This window comes from Microcebus murinus, chromosome 19 (assembly GCF_040939455.1).
Source record: "Microcebus murinus isolate Inina chromosome 19, M.murinus_Inina_mat1.0, whole genome shotgun sequence".
Lineage (NCBI taxonomy): Eukaryota > Metazoa > Chordata > Mammalia > Primates > Cheirogaleidae > Microcebus > Microcebus murinus.
The window spans coordinates 21,609,283-21,628,953 of NC_134122.1; the positions used below are offsets into that span (position 1 = coordinate 21,609,283).

The 19,671-nt window shown below is 51.4% G+C and overlaps 1 protein-coding gene across 3 annotated transcripts in view; it reads right to left on the minus strand.

The window, feature by feature from the left end:
- CHLSN (cholesin) overlaps nucleotides 1–19,671 on the minus strand; it is a 129,742-nt gene that overhangs the window by 8,091 nt on the left and 101,980 nt on the right. Inside the window, exon 1 of one of the 3 annotated variants that reach the window (XM_075995233.1) lies at nucleotides 5,956–6,113. The exons of the other annotated variants lie outside the window; for them this stretch is intronic. Within the exon in view, the coding sequence (XP_075851348.1) occupies nucleotides 5,956–6,072 (117 nt within the window). The 5' untranslated portion in view covers nucleotides 6,073–6,113. Of the gene's footprint in view, nucleotides 1–5,955; nucleotides 6,114–19,671 lie in introns of those variants that run through there. 3 annotated transcript variants of the gene reach the window in all.

The following is a 19,671-nucleotide window of genomic DNA, read 5'->3' on the forward strand; positions in this document are numbered from 1 at the left end:
CCACCCCCAGGACTCGGCTTCTGTGAGTCCCAAAGCATGACTGCCTTTGCCTGGCAGTGGAGAGCCTGGAGTCCCAACAGTAGGTCGGGCTGCACAGGACACATCCTGCCCAGCTGGTCCCCGAACCTGCAGCCTACCTGACAGTTACTGGACTAGAAAAGGTGTGCTTTGAGAATCATCATCAAGTACGGCGCCTGGGCCGAGAATGCGGAACACGGCCTTCCACAGGGGCTGCCTAAGGAGAAAAGTGTGGGCCATGGGGAGCAGAATTCCAGACATCTGCTAGGGGGACAAAGAGTAGCCGCTGCAGAGGCTAGGGTCCTACAGCCCCATCCCCCAGCGGGGGTGGCAAGAAGCACAACAGGCCGCCAGCCTGACCCTGCTGAAGGTGAGGACAGAGTCTCCAAGACTCGGCAACTTGGCCACAGCCAGGACAGCCCAGGCCCTGGTTCCCTGCCCCCAGCCCCCGCAAACTGTGCCCTGAGGTCCCTTGGGCAGAGTGACCAGCCCTTAATCCACGGGCATCTGTTCACAAACCACCAAGAACACTGTGAGCATTGTGTGTATCCCACTGTGCTGACAGTGCCTCACACAGGGGCAGGACCAGAGCTCTGGGCAGGCGGAGTGGCACTTGGTGGTCCCCTGTAAGTCACCCAGGCAACTGGTGACTCTGACTTCAGAGCTGCCGTCCTAACCACTCATGCAAGGACAACACACCCAGGTCCAGAGAAGCAGGGAGCTTGCCCACCACCTGCAAGTGCCTCCCCAAGACCAGGGAACGCTCCTCCCTCCCACCTCTCACCAGCCCAACCCAGGAGTCCCCAGCCAGTTCCACATCTGACCACCAAGTCCTGCAGTGTATGTGGCACCTTCCGAGATTTGGTCTAGCTGGAGATTAAGCCTTAATCAGGCTTGTTACCCCAATTATGAAAATTCAAAAATGTAACTCACAGTAGCATATTACTTTTTCTGAGAAAAAATGAAAAGTGAAGAAGTGTTTTTTAAATTAAGCTTTATCCTTTGAGACAATTATAGAAGCACATATCGTGGGGAGGTAATAGACACCCACATGCCCCTACCAAGTCTCCTCCAACGACAACCTTTGCAGACCAGTCAAGGCCACATGCGGGGTCCTGACGCTGATTCCACAGCTCCAAGAACACAAGATCGATGGGGTCTTCTCAACAATCAGAAATACCCAGCAGACGTGTCATCATCAGACAAATGTAAAGATGCAACCGTTAAATTCTTCAACCTCCCTCCCTCCCTTGAAAAAATGTTTGGCTTAACACGTGAGTGATACTTAGTTACTCCCTCCCTGCACAGAGGGAAGGAAAATACAATTCCCCCTTCCTTTTGGCTCAAGATATCCTGATTAAAACAAGTAATTCCATAAGACTCCTCCACACCACCAGTTCCGGAAGTTGCTGCCTTGATGAGCCACCAAGCTGCTGTAAAACACAGCTGTCTCCGTGGGTCCCGGCGGGCGCAGACACTGGGACGGGCGCCGGCTCTGTCGTCGAGGCGCTCACAGGCAGGCACACGTGAGCTCCTGGAGGACAGGGAGAGCGGCCGCCCCGACCCGCTGCGGAGCTTCCGGTGAGGCAGCTCCTCACCCGGACTCGGCTTCCATCGGGATCCTCTGGCCACAGCCCCTCATAGAATGACGTTTAAACATGTAAAGCGGGGTGCACACTTTGTGCACACATGGATGCACAAAGATATAAACTACAAACTGCAGTCAGAACATTAAAGGCCAGAGACCCAGTGGTATCTGTGCTTCATCAACGCACCAGGTGATAAAACCAAGCAGGCTCTGGCACCTCCTGTAGTTGTGACATGGAGCTGAAAGCAAGTGATGTGTAAGGTACCCCCAGGTGACAGAACAGGGAATGCCTGGCCCATGCTGCTCAGTCTGTGGCCAGACTTCATGGCAGGACACGCTGTCAGCTTGAAGTTTGTGAAAACACACATGGTTTTCCCTCCATCCAGGTTCAAACTCCCTGAACTTATGAGACTTGGGCTAAGGACAAGGACAGAATGCCAGGCCCTAGCTTCCCCTCTGCACCACACAGGAGGGACCTTGGAAAGTGAAGCTCCTCCAGGCAGCGTCCATCCTAGGAAGGCAGCCTCCACCCTGCCCCACATCTTCCCCACCCACGTACCAGGTCCTCCATCTCATCCCACCTGGGCCTTGGAGAACACATTGAGAACTGCTGGACCCACTGTCCGAACGAACACACACACACACACACACACACACACCCACACACCCATGGACATGGGCTCCAGATCCCTGACAAAGCCCAGCTCCTTGATTTACAGAAAGGCCCAAGAACTTTCCAGGGAGAGGCTATGTCTAGTCTTAGCACACAACGGAACAGCTGGGGCAGTAGCCCCAAAAGACAGCCAGGCCAGAGCTCTGGAGGCTCTTCCACATTGACTTCCTTCTTAAAAACCTTGTGGCCTTGGCCAATAGTGGGACAGTCTCCCTATCCCTGCCTGGAGGGGGCTCAGAACTGAAAACCCAACTCCAGTCTCAGCTATTCAGAACAGTTGTCCTCAGAGAAGGCTCCCCATGGTCCCAGCGCACTAAGCCCCCTCCCAGCTGCACATACTGGCTACCTAGGTTGGTTACAACAAACAGCAGAACAAGGCCGGGCGCGGTGGCTCACACCTGTAATCCTAGCACTCTGGGACGCCAAGGTGGGTGGATCCCTCAAGGTCAGGAGCTCGAAACCAGCCTGAGTGAGACCTGCCTCTACTAAAAAAGAAACTAATTGACCAACTAAAAATATATATACAAAAAATTAGCCGGGCATGGTGGCTCATGCCTGTAGTCCCAGCTACTCGGGAGGCTGAGGCAGGAGGATTGCTTGAGCCCATGAGTTTGAGGTTGCTGTGAGCTAGGCTGACGCCTGCCACTCACTCTAGCCTGAGCAACAAAGTGAGACTCTGTCTCAAAAAAAAAAAAAAAAACACCAGAACAAACCAGAAAACATACTCATGGGACATGACAGAAGTGGTAGTCACAAGGTGCCTCTGGTAGCCAGTGCTGAATTCCATGAGGAATATTAGAAACTCAACTTGTTCTTGCTTTTCTTTTAACCCAAGGATTAAAATGAAAAACTGTGTTGTGAGGCAGTTTATAAATGCCAAGATAAGGGGCAAGGGACGAGGGCTCTTCTGCCTCTGCCCCTGGAGGCCCCAGCGTCTGCACAAAGAGCTCTCTGGTTTCAGTCCCTCCTCCACGCAGACAGTGGAGCCACCAACTACCCAGTTTGTCCTCAGACGAACATTCTTACAGATACCAGGTCAGGTTTCTGGAAACAAAACAGTCCTGAGATCCTGAGAGTTGCTATTTTTATCTAGTGCCCACTTTACCGTTTCACAGGCAGCCCATCCACTTTCTGATGTCACAGATCCTCCAGCCGTCCCCAGAGTTCACCTTTCTCTGCAAGCAGACAGACAGAGAAAGACCCCGGGTGCTGGGGGGAGGGTGAAGGAGGTGCTACTGATGGGGACAGACCGGGAAGGCAAATGCGGCACCTGGGCACCTTTGCCTTACAAGCTAGCAGCTGCAGCTCAGCTGTGCCCACAAGAGACCCTGCTCCAGGCGCGAGCAGGTCAGCACCTGCTGCTCAAAGGCAGTGGCCTGGAATCAGCACTGGCCTGGGTGGAGGCTGGTAAGACTGGCCTCCCTCCAGAGCACTACAGTCACCTTGGTCACAGGGTGGGGGTCTGCCAAGGGCAGGGCACAAGATCCAATCCCTGTTCCAAGGACTCCCAGACAGAGCAGGAGAACAAGCTGAGGGCCATTCCTGAGACTGCAGGACAGTGCAGGGGACACAGGAGGATGTGAGAGCCTAGCTGACGCAGGCCCATGGAGCTCCAGCACCTGTGTGGGGAAGGCACAGGCCTGTCTGGCTCACTGATTGGCAGAAGAAGGACCCAAAGGCCCTGCCCCTATTGTCCCTGCATCCAGCCTTCACTGCCTCCCAGAATTTTGGCTCAGCCTTTGGGTTGATTTTCACCCGTATATAGGAAAGTAAAACAGGCTTCCTTTTGCTCCAGTTCTCCTTTTGTATAGCAATTTATTTATCCATGTGTAGGACTACCTGATAGGCTCTATGTGATCATAGGTGTGGGGACACTGTCTAACCATTTGCCATTTACCGCCTCCCTGTCACTATTGCACACTGCATGGCCAAAGAGCCCATGTGCAATGCCACTGCCACGGCTTCTAAGCACATGTGGTAACTGGACAGGAGGCAAAGGTCACACACAGCGTTGCTTCCAGGTGCTAAGCCCTTTCCTTCCTAGCTACTAAAACTCTAAGTTGACTTTGTTTCATCTGTGGAAATACATGACTAACTGGGAAGCTAAGGCTGCAGTTTGTTTTTAAACTGGAAATGCGATTCTGGCAAGCTGATGGCCGCACGGGCAGAGTTGAGCGAAGAAGTAAAGTGTAGGAATTTTAAGTAACATTTAACACACAAACATGCTTCTCAACAACTTGGAGGACTCAGCTGACAGTTGTTCCTAATTTGTCAATGCTGACCTTGCCATTTTAACAAAAATAAGATTCTTAATGCTTGAAAAACACATTCCAAGAGCGCAAAGACATCCATCTCCCCAACTCCACTGACCCAGGCTCCAGCTTGTGTAGAATACACAGGAGGGACACGTCTGGCACTGCTTTCCTCACAGGGAAAAAAAACATAGTTTTGCATGATAAGATTTTCACATGCGTTTGTTTCATTTCAATCTCGCAGCCTCTGGACTGTGTTCTTCCTGAGTGGCTTTCCTGCCTTATGTTGTCAGAAAACCGCCTTGACTTTGAGTATAAACTGAAAACATGCAAACTAAATTCTCATCTCAGGGACCCCTTCCTTTCCCACCCTGGCTCCATGGGGCGCCTGGGCATTGGGTCCTCCCATCCTCTGGGCCTGCAGGTAGCACCACATCTGCAAGCCGTCCAAGGGCCTGCAAAAATGTTTGAGCTACAGGAGAAAACAAAACAAAACAAGTTATTGGCTCAAAAATGAGGAGATAGCAGAATCAAAATTAATAAATGCTTCATTAAATGTCTATAAAATGTATCATTATGTTAATTTCATTAATTGTTAAATGTAGGTTCCAAAAACATTTCATCAGTTTTGGGAACAATGTATGGGTTAGGTTTTTCTCACTTTGCATGAACTCCTGAGGACAAGGAATTCAGAAAAACCACACTGCCAATTAAATGAGTTACTCATAGCCAAATAATTTCAAAGGTAAATGGTTAATATCCTTGAGGACTTTTGCAGCAAAACACGGATATCTAACGAGTTACGTGGGGGTGAGTCTGTCAAGGCCAAGAATGCCCTAATCTACAAGGCCCCTCGGTTCTCTCCCTCTGGGGTCGGGGGGGAAGGGGATAAGGACCCACCACCCTGCAGGCAGGCACAGGGACCTAGTGCAGACCACTCCCCAGTTTGATGAATGAGAAGGCTGAATCTAGAGAGGAAAAGGAAGGCCCAAGGTTACAAGGTGGTTGGCGGTGGGGCTGAGACTAGAACGCAGGTCTCTGGACCTCCGAGGATCTGCGGAGCTCCAGGTCCTGGGGTCCCAGGGAGGGCTGCTTCCGGGCTGCCCCCACCTTCCCCGGAAGGAGGGGCACGCAAGGGCTCGCGAAGCGCCTGGCAGGGCCTGGGACACCAGGCCACCCCCAGGACAGCGGGAGAGAGGCCGCCCACAGCCTAGCAGGTGGGGGTACTGCTCAGCCAGGAAAGGCTGCCCTGGGGGACTGGCCAGCCTAGCCAGTCTACAGCCAGACCTACAGCCTGAGGTCTGTAGGGTGGGAGGTGGGAGCGCGGCCCTGGCCGGGCACCTGTCACCGCGGGGCCGCACCGAGCGCCCTTCCCCCTCCGCCCTCCCTGGACACGGCCTGCCCACACGGCCCGGCGCACTGACCTCTGCACCCCGGCTGTCAGGTCTCCGCAGGCGCCAGGACACTGACTCGGACGGGTACGGGGCGCGTATACCCAGTTCCGCGTCTGCAACCCGCTGCAGCGCCCGCGCACTGCGCATGTCAGGCCGGCCCGACTCGGCTGGAACCAGATCCAGCCGGCTGGTCAGTGACGCAAGCGCGCCGGCGCGGGGGCGGGGCCTGTGAGCTCTGCACCACCCCAGGAGGGCCAGGGAAGGGGCCCGGGTGAGGGCCAGGGCAGGCCCCGTAGCCACTCCAGGACTCAGCCACTGGAAGAAGTCACAGGAGCAGTGCCTCGAGCTGCTTCCTATTTCCCTGCCCATAACGTGTGCCCAAATCTGGCCCTGGTGTGCGGCCCCCACTCCCACAGCGCCCATGCCCGCCCCGGGATCCCGGTGCCAGGCCTCTGCCCGCTCCCGGGCCGGGCCGCAGTCCCCGACTCCACCTCGCTCGGACCAGTCTGCACCCTCAGCGTCAGGGGACACGACGGACCCTCTGCAGCACCCGGATGGGAGGTGGCATTGTCCACAGACGACGCATGACGCTCGGGCAAGGAAGCGCGGCGTGCCTACCATCCCGACTGCGCCATGCGCGAAGGTGGATGCTCAGTAAACGCTCACTGAATAAATGACTGGACCACACCACTTTGTCCTCACCACATACATGACGTCTGAACATATAGAGTTTGTGTTCCCTCCTCCAAGACCACGGATCAATTTATGGTTCGAGGAAACCACAGCCACAGGCTGGCACCAGGAGCCTGCAGAGCACTGGAGGGGCGTGCAGGGAGCTAGCAGCTGCGGCACTCGTGCAGCCCAGGGGGACACCAGGCTCTGTTCGCCACTGAGGCTCTTGGCGTGCTGGGCTCAGGCGGGAGGGCGTGGGCTTCCCGCCTTGGGCGTGGGTGTCCCAGCTCTCCAGCCTGATAAAGATCTACAGGGTCCTGGAGCCAAAACTGCAGCTGTTCATGTTTTTCCTTTTGGCCATTCCACCCACCCACGGGCCTGTCCACACGCAGGGGCTTGCTCAGTCGTGCGGTGGGGGCAGCCCTGCGGGACTGCAAAGGCCTCACCAGGGCTGCTGGACAAAGGGAGCGCGGGGGATGGGAACAGGGTACGAGCCTGCCACTGCAGGCTGCCTCTGTGCTGGGTGTGCTGCTTGTTCAATCCCTGTGCCACTGGCGCCCACACCCCCTTTTACAGATAAGGAAAGTGACACTGAGATATGTTAAAAATTTCTAAGACCACTAGTTTCATGGAATGGACTCATTTCCCTACACACTGACTTCCTGGCACCATTCCAGTGTAAACCTCCAACCCAAGGCAGCCACCTGCTAGCACACAAGAGACTGCCCCCTCTGACAGGATTCCTTTATCCCACTGTTCCGGTGACTTCAAAGGGCTGCTTTGGGATACTGGACAAAGAGAGTGGGAGGGGGAAGCTGGCCTGGCAGGAGAGTGCAGCCCACAGGGCCCGGCCTACCAGCCCTAGTGGGATAGGGTGAGATGCCGGCAGAGGACACATAGCCCACAAAGAGGGCTTCACCACACTCATTTCAAGCTCCCAACCACGCTGCTGTCCACACTTTACAGAGGAGGAACCTGAGGCTCATAAGGGTGTGAAATGACCAGCCAGTGTTCCTCCCTGAGCCATTCTCTGCCCAGTGACTGGCCTGTAGGGCTGTGCTGTTCCTCTCCCCCCCCCACCCAAGGCTACCCACAGGCATGCGGCATTGGCAGGTGGAGTTCTTCCCAGGCAGGTGCCGCCATGCCTACTTCCCACCTGCCTCTGGCCCTGGGCCCCCACACAGAGCAGCAGGTGCAGGGCTGCTTACTGTACCCATCCTGGGCTTGGAGGACCTGCAATAGCCCTATGGGTGGAGCAGCAAGGGTGTGACGCAGACTTCAGCAGTGGCCGAGTCCACACAGAGAGGCCCCGGAGCCTCACCCAGCAGCTCAGCAGGGCCTGGTCAGGAAGGGGGTGTATAAGAGAGATGTGGGCACATCCCATAGATGCTTGTTAAACAACTTCTCTGTACTGGATGCTGTCCTAAGTAGACTGTGGTAACAAAACAAACAAAATGCCTGCCTACTGAGAGGTCACGTTAAGACTCTAATATTGAGGGAAAAAGCTAGGTGGGGAGGGATGTAGGGAGGGTGGGCTAACTTTTGTGATATGAAATAGCTGGGGGATAGCAGAGGTGGGGGAGGCAGCACTGGCAGGTGAACCTGAGTAGAGACCCCAAGGAGAGAGGGCACTGCCACAGGGACAGCTGAGATGAGGAGATGGAGGGCAAACACCAAAGTCCTGGGGAAGGGCCAAGAGTGCAGGGCAGCCAGGGGGATGCACCAGGGATGAGAACAACCTGTCCTAAACCTTCCCCCCAAGCACCTCAAGACCACATGGATCACTCTGATTCACTCAGGAAAGACTTGGTCTGACACATTCTTATTAACCAAACTGCTGTTGGTCAGCATGCTCCATTTCCTGTGCATGCCACCTCCCAGAGAACTCAGGCTTGTGAAATCCACAGGAAACGCTGCAGGTTTGATAAACGTGCCCACCAGATCCAGAGGATTGACTGCTCACAGCCTGCAAAGATGCAGGCACTTCCCTTTGCTCAGCCTACTTGGAGACAAAGTGTCTCTGGGATGGAACCTGAGGGCTGTGGACGAAGGCCGCAGGGGGCTGGGTCTGCTGTCAGCCATAGCAAGGGAAGAGCCCTGGAAGGCTCCTACCTGCCCGCGCCCTCCCTGCGCTGGTGGCCGGGGGCATCCACTGAGGGTCACGGGAGACAGTGGCCTCAGGCAGTGGAGGCCCCAGGCCACATCACTAGCACCCACAGGTGTGACAGTGGCACCTGTGGACTCTACGGCCCCCACTGCAGAGAGGGGGGCAAGCATATCACAAATTGACCAGTCCATGACAGAAAACACTCCACAGGAGGTGGAACCTTAGAGTCTAAAGAAATCACTTTCTAAGAAATCTCATGATGAGTTATCAGAAAAACACAACACAAATGCACTTCATTTGCATGTAGTACCTCTTTACCAAATGCCACTCCTCCCAAACGAGTCGTATTGTTTGCTTGACAAATTCTGCATACCCTTCAAGACCCTGCATGGACACTCCCTCTTCTAGGAAACTTTTGTAAGCCCCACAAAGCATGAGGGTCTCTCCTTTATGAGGCACAGTGTTGGCAGAGGATATAGAGTCTCAGGAGTTCTAATAAACACTTAAAGAATTAACACCAAATTCTACACAGTCTCTTCCAGAATAAAGAAAAGGAACACATCCCAATTTGTTTTAGTATTACCCTACCCAAAACAGATAAAAACAGTACAAAAAGGAAAACTATAGATTAATATTCCTTGTAAATATAAATGTAAAAATCGTATTCAGCAACATATAAAAATAATTATATACCATGACCAAGTAGAATTTATTCCATAAATGCATGGCTGCAATATTCAAATTCATCAGTAAATCTACCATGTCAAAAAGGTTAAGAAGAAATATCACATGGTCATAGCGACTGTTCTTCTGACAATTCAAAACCCATTCATGATAAAAACTCTCAAAAAACTAGTGGTAGAGGCGAGTGTCCTTGAGTTGATGAGGAGCATCAGCAAGGTCAGGAAGAAGGTGAGATGCCCACTCTCACCACTGCTGTTCCACGTTGTACCGACGTGCTGCCCAGTGAAACAATGCAGGAGAAGGAAGCCAAAGGCGCACAGATCAGAAAGGGAGAAATACAATGCCTGCATTTGCAGGTGGCAGGATGGACAATGCGGAAAATCCCTAGCATTGAGGGAGTTCAGCAAGGACACAAGACCAACATACACACGTCACTATATTTTTATACATTGACAATGAACGCATGGAAAAAAAAAATATTAACACCACCACTTACAATTTGCTCGACAAAAATGAAACACTTAGTTGTAAACCTAATAAACAGTTCAAAACACCAAGGAGGGAACTTTTAAGAATCTAAATAAATGGAGAGCCACATTGTTCATGGATTGGAAATAAACATAGTAAAGGTGTTAATTCTCCCAAAATTGATACATAGGTTTAATGCAATTCCTACCAAAAATCTCAAGATTTTTTTGTAGCTCAAGACAAGCTTATTCTAAAATTTATATTGAAAAGCTAAGGAACCAGGATAGCTAAAACAATGTTGAAAAAGAAGAAAACACTAAGAAGAATCATTCTACCGATTCCGAGGCTTATCACATAGCTACAGTAATCAAGACAGTGTGGTACTGATGGACAGAGAGGAACACAGGTAAGCAGAAAAGAATGAAGAACACAGAAATTGCCCCACATTAATAATTCGAGTTTTGAAAAAGGTTGTAAAAGCAATTCAATGGAGAAAGGAGTCTTTCAACAAATAGTGCTAGAGCAATGGGACATCTATAGGTAAAAAAATAAACCTTGAACCAAAGAAGATAGATAGATGGCAAATACGCACATGAAAAGATGCTCAACAGCATGTGTCTGTTAGAAAACTGCAAATAAAAACCAGACACCAGTGCACCCCATCACAGTGACCAAATCCAGAATACTGACACCATCACCAATGCTGCGGAGGATGTGCAGCCACAGGAATCTCAGTCTCTGTTGTTGTGAATGCAAATGGTGTGGCCACTCTGGAGGACAGGCTGATGGTCTCTTACAAAACAAGACATGCTTTTGCTTTATGATCCAGCAGTCACGCTCCTTCGTATTTACCAAAATGAGTTGAAAACTTATGTGCACACAAAAACCTGTGCGTGGACGTTGATAGCAGCTTTACTTGTAATTGCCAAAACTTCGAAGCAACCAAGATGTCCTCCAGTGGGTGAATGAATAAGCTGTCATACGTCTATACAATGGGATGTTATTTAAGCACTAAAAGATATTAGCTACCAAGCTATGAAAAGACATAGAAGAAACTTAAATGTAATATTGTAAATGCATATTACCAGGTGAAATAAGCCAATTTCAAAAGGCTAAACACTATAGGATTCCAACTGTATGACATTCTGGAAAAGCAAATGATGGAGACAGTGGAAAGATCGGTGGGTGTCAGGGGCTAGAGGAGAAGGGGTTGAGCAGGTGGAGTATGGGGTTCTCAGGGCAGCAAGACTACTCTGTGTGATACTGCAGTGGGGGACACATGTCATCAGATACTCAGCAAAACCCACAGAGTGTGCAACACTGACAGTGAGCCCTACCGTGAACCATGGGCTCTGGGTGACAATGTAGGGCCACCACTGTAGCAAAGGTATCCCTCTGGGGGCCTGTTGATAATGGGAGGCCGTGCAAGTCAGGGAGAGTACATAGGAAACTCCATGCCTTCTGCTCAATTGCGCTGTGAACCTAAAACTGCTCTAAAAAATAATGTCTATTAAAAAAAAAACCTAAACCTCACAAAAATTAACTCAAATGGATTATAGATTTAAATGTAAAACTATAAAACTTTTAGAAAAAAACATAGGAGAAATCCTTTCGGACCTAGGAATTAGTGAAGAGTTCTTAAGTATGATAGCAAAAGCAGATCCCTAAAATGAAAAAAAAAAAAATCAATAAATCAGACTTCACCAAAATTGGAAAAAACATTTGCTCTTGTTATGAAGAGGTAAAAGACAACCTGTGGATTGGGACAGAATAGTCACAAACCAAACACGTAACAAAAGCCACATACAAGGAGCCTGAAAATGAGAAGGAGAGAGAAACATTTCACTTAAGACACACAAATGGCAAATAAGCACAAAGATGACAGTCAGCATCACTGGCCGTCAGGGAAAAACAAAGACCATGAAGAGGCTGCACACCTACCAGGACAGCTAAATAAACACGACACACACGCAGTGAGGTCGAGGAGGAACCTGGTCTCTCACACGCTGCTGACGGGAACGTGAAATGGAAAACAGTCTGGCCATTTCTTAAACAGTTAAGCATGCACATGTCACATGAGCCAGCAATCAAGAGATAAAAACCAAATGTCCACACAAAAACCAGTACACAATTGATCATAACAACTTTTTAAATCTGTAATAGTCCAAAACTGAACACAACAAAAATGACCTAAGATTGGAGAATGGTTAAACACACACCAGCACCTCTGCACCTTGGAAAACCTGCTCCACAATGAAAAGGAACAACTATTGATCCATGTGACAACGCAAGCTAGTCTCAGGGCATTATGATGAGTGACAAAAGCCAGTCCCCAAGGCCACACACTACACAGAGGTAAAAACAGACCAGTGGCTGCCAGGAAGGGGTGAGTAGAAAGGGCTGCGAGGAGCTCTGTGGTGCAGCCAGGCATGTGTGCGAGCCAGCAGCAGCCACCAGTGGGCTCCTGGCTTTGACAGTGTGTAACAGTCACACAGACTGAGACCTTGAAGAAGGGGCAGAGGGAAGGGCACAGGGACCTTTCTGTGCTCGCTGTCCAACTTCCTGGAAATCTGTAACTATTTCAAAATACAAAATTAAAAAAAGAAAAAGAAAAGAAAAGAAAAAGAGAACAGAAACCTAAGAAGCAACTTGTTCCTTGAGTCTGGTTGGCTCTCAGAGGCCCAGAGGACCTGGTGCCCACACGGGCTGCAGATCCAAGGGGACAGCCCCACCCTTGAGGCATAGGGAATAAATCTCCTGGTGGGAACTTGCCTGGCTGGAGTCCTCACCTGGCTCCAGACCTATATAAATGCCCAACATGCAGTCTCCAGATCTGAGTCCACATTTTTCTGTAAAGGTGAGCCCAGGCCCCTCCTGCCTTCATTTTGACAGGTTGCATTGGGTTAAAAAAACAAAACCCCCGCCGGGCGCGGTGGCTCACGCCTGTAATCCTAGCACTCTGGGAGGCTGAGGCGGGCGGATTGCTCGAGGTCAGGAGTTCGAAACCAGCCTGAGCAAGAGCAAGACCCCGTGTCTACTATAAATAGAAAGAAATTAATTGGCCAACTAATATATATATAGAAAATTAGCCGGGCATGGTGGCACATGCCTGTAGTCCCAGCTACTCGGGAGGCTGAGGCTGAAGGATTGCTTGAGCCCAGGAGTTTGAGGTTGCTGTGAGCTAGGCTGACGCCAAGGCACTCACTCTAGCCTGGTCAACAAGCGAGACTCTGTCTCAAAAAAAAAAAAAAAACAAAAAACAACAAAACCCCCAACCAATCTCCTGTGCAGGCTCCTTCAGGACACTGAGGCTCTGTCTGGATGAGGCATGCTGCAGAATGTCCTCCTCCTGGCGGCCGGGTCTGGGGACTTGAGTGCTTCCTTGCTGTGGAAAAGACTGCCCTTCTAGCTTCAGAGCTCCTGGGTTCTTGGGTAGGAGAAGCAGCCCGAGTCTCAATGGACAGGGCCCCGACAAGCTTGTAGGAGTGCAGTTGTGTTTCCAGGTACCCGCTGCTTCTGTCTGAGACAAACGCCAGGGCACACACAGCTCCCCTTGTGGGCTCCCCACTCCCCCTGAATGAACAAAGCGCTTTTCTGTGTACTATTTGTAATCCAGATTAAAGATCTGGAAAGAGAAAGACCTCAGAGTAAAGCTTCTAGTCCTTCAGGTATTTGCTGCCTCCCCTCCTAACTGCAGCTTTGGTGCCTCTGCATTAAACCATACTGTGAGGTCGCAATCAGTGACAGAGGCTCTAACTTGGGAAGCTAATAGGCTTCAACACCCGACAAGGACGCCAAGTGCCAGGACAGCCAACAAAAAGGCTACTGACGATCTATCGATTAGGTCGCTAGGCATGGAGTTGAAGAGTGGGTAGGAAACCGGTTGTTGGTGTCAGGAGAAGGCACGGGCTCCACACATGGTTTCTACCAGGACTGGGCCTGCAGATCCTCTCTTGAGCCCCACAAACCTTTCTAGTATTGTCACAGAGAGGAACGGCTGGAGGGTCCCCCAGGGCCTCCGCTGAGGAGGAGGCAGCACCGGACTGGGCCTGCCTGCCTTCACTGCACAGTGAGGAACCATGCTTTCTCTTTCTTTCGCTCCCTCCCTATTCTTCTACTTTTGTTACTGTGGAAAATTTCAAACATACATGGAAGTTGGAGAGTGTAATGAATCCTCACGATCAAAATCTTTCTCCACCTCCCTCACCTCACCCCAGATGTCATATCATCTCCTCCATAAATACTTCCACATGTGGCTCTGACATACAATGTATATTAATAAATGTATACATAACCACACAGAATGACATTTTCTAAGAAACTGCATATTTTTTGTTAGTTGTGTTATCTAGAAGCTGGATCGTGCGTCGTTGGCTGAAAATGTGGCAGAAAAGCTTGCTCAAAGTGTCCAGTGAAATGCCAAGTTGTTCTTTGAACTCTGGAGACATTCTGACTTTAAAGATTACTTGGGAAGGAGCCTTTAGAGGCTGTACTGCTGAGCCATAATCCAAAGTCAAAGAACAACTTGCTGTTTCATGGGACTCCTAGGATCAAATTTTCTGTCCCATTTTCAGCTGAGGACTCATAGCCCAGCACCCAGAAAACACACGTGCTAAAAAGCTTCCATATTGCGGCCGGCTCTTCATCCTGGAAGCCATCCCCTGGGAGAGATACACCAAGGGATACTGGGGTAGCTGCCCCTTCTGCACAGGGAGAAGGGCCGGGAGGCACACTGTGGCCCTGCACAGCACCCACTACGGAAGCACAGACTGGGACTTTCACCTTCACTGCAGGGGCAGAGACCCACCAGAGCCCTCTGCCCTCTCAAGGTCCAGACCCACCACTCACTCACTGCGTAGCCTTGGGGGGCCGCTCACCCCTCAGTCTCAGGTTTCCCACCTGCACCATGGAGAGCTGCAGCTTGTCCTGATGACATGCAGCCCTCCTCCTCTGCTGTGGTCAGGGTGTCTGTCACCTCCAGCAAGCCTGACCTCTCTAAACGATACCTGTAGCCACTGGGAATTCTACTTTGAGGCAAGGAATTTGCAAGGAGCCTGCATAGGTAAGAGGAAGCATGATGAAGACAGCCCAGAGAAGGTGGCATAGAGCCAGTCGCTGGGAGTTCTGTCCTAAGGCCCCCTGCCAGGCCCTGCAGCCACAATTATGTCTTCTTGGGAGTTAGGCACCCTTGGACACACCAGAGAACAGTGGGGCCTGGGAACGGGAGCACCTGTCACCAATGTGATGCCGCAGGGTAACGACCATCAACATGGCTTACAGGCTGGGGTGGTGGTGGCAATGAAGCTCAGTTAAAAGATCCTCAGGGAGTCCCACAACTCACTGAGGCCATCCTTACTACTTTTATGAAGGAAAAGACAGATACAAACAATGCACACAAAGCCCCCGGGGTACCCACATCCTTCCTATTACTGCGGACACAGCTGGCAACAAAGGGGCTTTCCAAGCAGCTATCTCACACAGCAAGCAGCCTTTGAGGCCCTGGGGTGTCCCACAAATGCCATGCCCTCCCTTCTCCTTGTGCCTCTCGCTGGTGTGCTCTCGTTATGTGGTGCAGGTGGAGTGGCTTTGGGGAAAGTGGGGCCTGGGCCTGTGCCTGTGTCAGAGCTGAAAGTACAGGGACAGCAGGAGGGACCCGGAGGCCATGTCCCTGAGGACAGAGCTGGGAGGGCATAGCTGGGAGTGCAGCACAGGGACAGCCAGAGGGGGATCTGGAGGCCGTGTCCCGAGGGCAGAGCTGGTCCTCCCCACAGAGCACAATTACCACAGGCAGCATACTTGCTGGGCCTCCCCTGCTGCAGTGCCCCCCCCCCCAGCCCGGTCACCCAGCAAAGATGGCCAGCCTCCCTTTAGCCAGTGCCTTCCCTGCCTCTGCTGTCTCATGCCCTACCACCCACAGGGGTCGTTGGGGCCCTGGCCTGCTGGGAACAGCATCCTCCCTGGCATGCATGCATCAGGAGGTGCTGGAGCAGGCAGCTGCTGACAGGCAAGTGTGCTCTCTCCTTTTGGCACCTGCCAGCCAAATAGCCACTGTTCCTGTGCCTCATGCCCCAGCTGCCCTGGGTGGTTCCAGCAGCTCTCTGGGTGGGGCCGGATTTTCCAGGCCAAAGGAGCACCAGTGCAGGCCATGCCAGGTATTGGAGTGTGGAGCACCTACCCCTCAGGCTAGAGAGGGTGGTGGGGAGACAGGGCTCTGAGGGCTGCTTGGGCCATAGCTCAACATTAGGCACTTTCCTTAGGGGTTTCAGTGGCCCCTCTCCAGGGCCCCCACAGCCCAGCATGCTCCACCACCCACCCCATGCTGACTCCTTCCATGCCGGTGTCTCCCATGGGCCCGAGCAGATGCTCCAGACAGCCTCTGTCTGGCTTCAGCTCACTCACAAAAATGCAGGGCACAGCTCAGAGCAAGGCTGAGAAGATGTGCACAGCAGATATCCCGACTGCTGCAGCGGCCACATTCCACAAATCCCAGTGGCCACTGTATGCCGGGCCCTGCACGGCAAGGGCAGCGTTCTTGGCCTCCAGCTACCAGTGCCACTCAGCGTCATCGTTAGGCCAGAAAGCTTGGCTACAACATTAGAAACCTGTCCTGGATACTTCTCATGTCACCAATGGGAACATCTGCTTCTGCAGAAAACACAAAAGATTTCCAGGTACGAAGCCATGTAGGGTGGAACCTGCACAGAAGGAACAGACAGTGTGCAGAGAGGACAGAGGCCATGTGCTCCCCAGCTGGTCCCTGCTGGTTTCTCAGAGCAGAGGACTTGGTCTTTTACCAAGATCTCCATGTTTCTTTATTAACATCTACTACAACTTACTGGATCCCTGAATGACATTAATTTACAGTAGCACATCCATATAGGCCAGAAAAAAGTCATAAACCACACTCACAAGAACCAGTAAGTTAATTTAAAAACATATCCTGTCCTTGATTAGCATGTCACAAGATCAAACTCACCCTGTAAATGCACAATCACTAAAAGAAGGCGCATCTTCAAGGGGAAGATCAGCCAGCTTTTCACATCACCCTGCCATCTCCAGGGAAGGACCACGGTTGGGCCACTCTCCAGTCCCAACCAGTAGTCCCAGATGCCCTTGGTGGGGGGTGTGGAGAGCAGTGTGTGATTAGGGGACCAGAGTGAGCAATGTCACAGTTATAAAGGCACAGCCCATGACTGCCCACCAGGTGCCCTCATCAGCAAGGCAGAGTAAGCCAACTCCACGTGACTTTTGGACACTGGCGTTAGACTAGAAGGTCGCTGGAAACCCAGGAAACAGGTTTACATAACTCCTGCACCCCTTGCGTGTGCCCAGTCAGCTGAGCCCAGCACAGGAGTTGCTGGAGGAGCCAGCAACAAATAGCAGGAGTGTGTTACATCCCAGCAAAATGTGCTTATTGTGGCCCACTGAGCTCACTCTGAATAATTTCCTCTGACACACAGAGACTTTCTGCCATCGTCCCTGACCATGTGCTTGCCTGAAGAAGGAAGTCCTTCTCTGCAGATAAGGCAGACCGTAGTGACCACGAGCTAAGTGGCTTAGATGAAGCTAACTTCCAGTGCTTCTCAGCTGCAAGCAGCAGTCCTCCCAGCCACATAACACCTTGTGGGCAAGCCCCATTGAGCCAGCCATTCCAGGGACCAGGCAGCAAGCTGGACTCTGGCCAAGAATTCTGAGGTCTTAGGCCATTTACACGATGAAGATAATCCAACTTACTCTCAGGCAGCTTTCTAAGAGGACCCAGAGTTCCCAAACCTTTATCAAGAAAGCCAGAGAATACCTGAGTTAAAATCCTGGCTCCAACTCTCACTGTGTGACCTTGGGAAACCTGCTTACATTTTTCTCAATAAAATTTAAAATGAAGGCCAGGCATGGTGGCTCACACCTGTAATCCCAGTACTTCAGGAGGCCAAGGCGGAGGATCACTGGAGTTCAGGTGTTTGAGACCTGCCTGAGCAACATAGTGAGACCCTGTCTCTACAAAAATACAAAAAGTAACCAGGCGTTGGTGGTGCACAGCTGTGGTTCAGCACTCAGGAGGCTGAGTGAGGCAGGAGGATTGCTTAAGCCCAGGAGTTTGAGGCTGCAGTGAGCTGTGATCGTGCCACTGCACTCCAGCCTGCGCCACAATGTGAGATCCTATCTCTAAAAAAACCAAACTTTTCTTCTTTATACTTGCCAGTAAACAAAAAAATAAATAAATAAAAAAGAGAGAGAGAAAAAAAATTTAAATGAAGATGATAATACTACATTTTACTGATGCTAAAGCACATTTTCTTTCCCACTTTAATATCTCCAAAATCAGGATGCTTCTTATAATAAACAGTATGTCAGAAATTGGCAGACTGTTTTTAGTAATCCATAAAACAGTGGCGTATCTAGCACTAATGGAGTTTTAGGGTTTTTTTGTTTGTTTGTTTTTGTTTTTGAGACAGAGTCTCACTTTGTTACCCAGGCTAGAGTGAGTGCCATGGCGTCAGCCTAGCTCACAGCAACCTCAAACTCCTGGGCTCAAGCGATTCTGCTGCCTCAGCCTCCCGAGTAGCTGGGACTACAGGCATGCACCACCATGCCCGGCTAATTTTTTCTATATATATTAGTTGGCCAATTAATTTCTTTCTGTTTATAGTAGAGACGGGGTCTCGCTCTTGCTCAGGCTGGTTTTGAACTCCTAACCTTGAGCAATCTGCCCGCCTCGGCCTCCCAGAGAGCTAGGATTACAGGCGTGAGCCACCTCGCCCGGCCGGAGTTTTAGGTTTGATGAAAATGGAAGTATTTACAAAATGTTGCTTGAAGACCTCGAACAGCACCTGACACAGAATAAGCCCCGAGTGTTGGTGCTGGCTGGCCGCGACCGGTTTGAACAAGTGAGATCAGTACCCAGCACCTCTGGTATATGTAGCTGTGGCTGGATCCCCCATGCCTCCAAGGCCCTGTCCTGGGCTGGGAAGCCAGTTGCTGACAGCAGGACAGAGGCAGTGGGGGCCATGGGTCTGCAGGGACCTGAGCACAGAGCCAGCTCTCTCTGCCTTCCAACCAGAGTAGGGAGTTGACCCTGACTTCCCTCTTTGGTCCTGTCTGATAGGGTGGGCAAGCTGCAGCCCTGACCACAGCAGGCAGGCAGCACCCTCGGCTGAGTGCCAGGTGGTTACTATGCCTACAACCGCCTTCCATTCAGCACTAGTGACACAGCACATCTATGTGAAACTTGCAACTCATACACTTCAAGTCCTCAGATCCTGAACCAGAGCGTGCTGCTGGGGGGTACCATTTCACCACGAAAGTTACAGCAGAGAAAATGACCTGTTCTTTCAACTTTTCCAATATTTAATTATAACAACAGGTACAAAATTAATTGGGCTGCAAGCAATGCATTGTTTCTTTAAGAGTGGTTTTCTTGCAACCAGTTCAGTTTACAAAGAAGTTCTTGAGGCCAGGACCTAATGGGCAAATTTGGAAACATTGAGCAGCCTAGGGAAGAGGAGCAGCCACAGGGAAGGACTGGATTGCAAGCACTCACTTCCCTCACGGGTGGCGGGGCCTGCACCACGCAGATGGGGGACACTGTCTACTCTGACTCAGCGAACAGGCAGGGCCTTGCTTAGAGAACCGGATTGGGCACCAAAGGAGTGCGCAAGAACCTCCAGGAGCGCTTCGGAGTCCCCTCCGCGGGGAGCTGGGTGCACGAGCGCTTCGCATGGCCAGTCTGTTATGCAAGAGCCTCCTCGAGCCGCACTGGCTAGCGGCCCCCACGGCCTAGCCAGAAGCGGGGGACCGGGCTAGGCCCCGCTATCGTC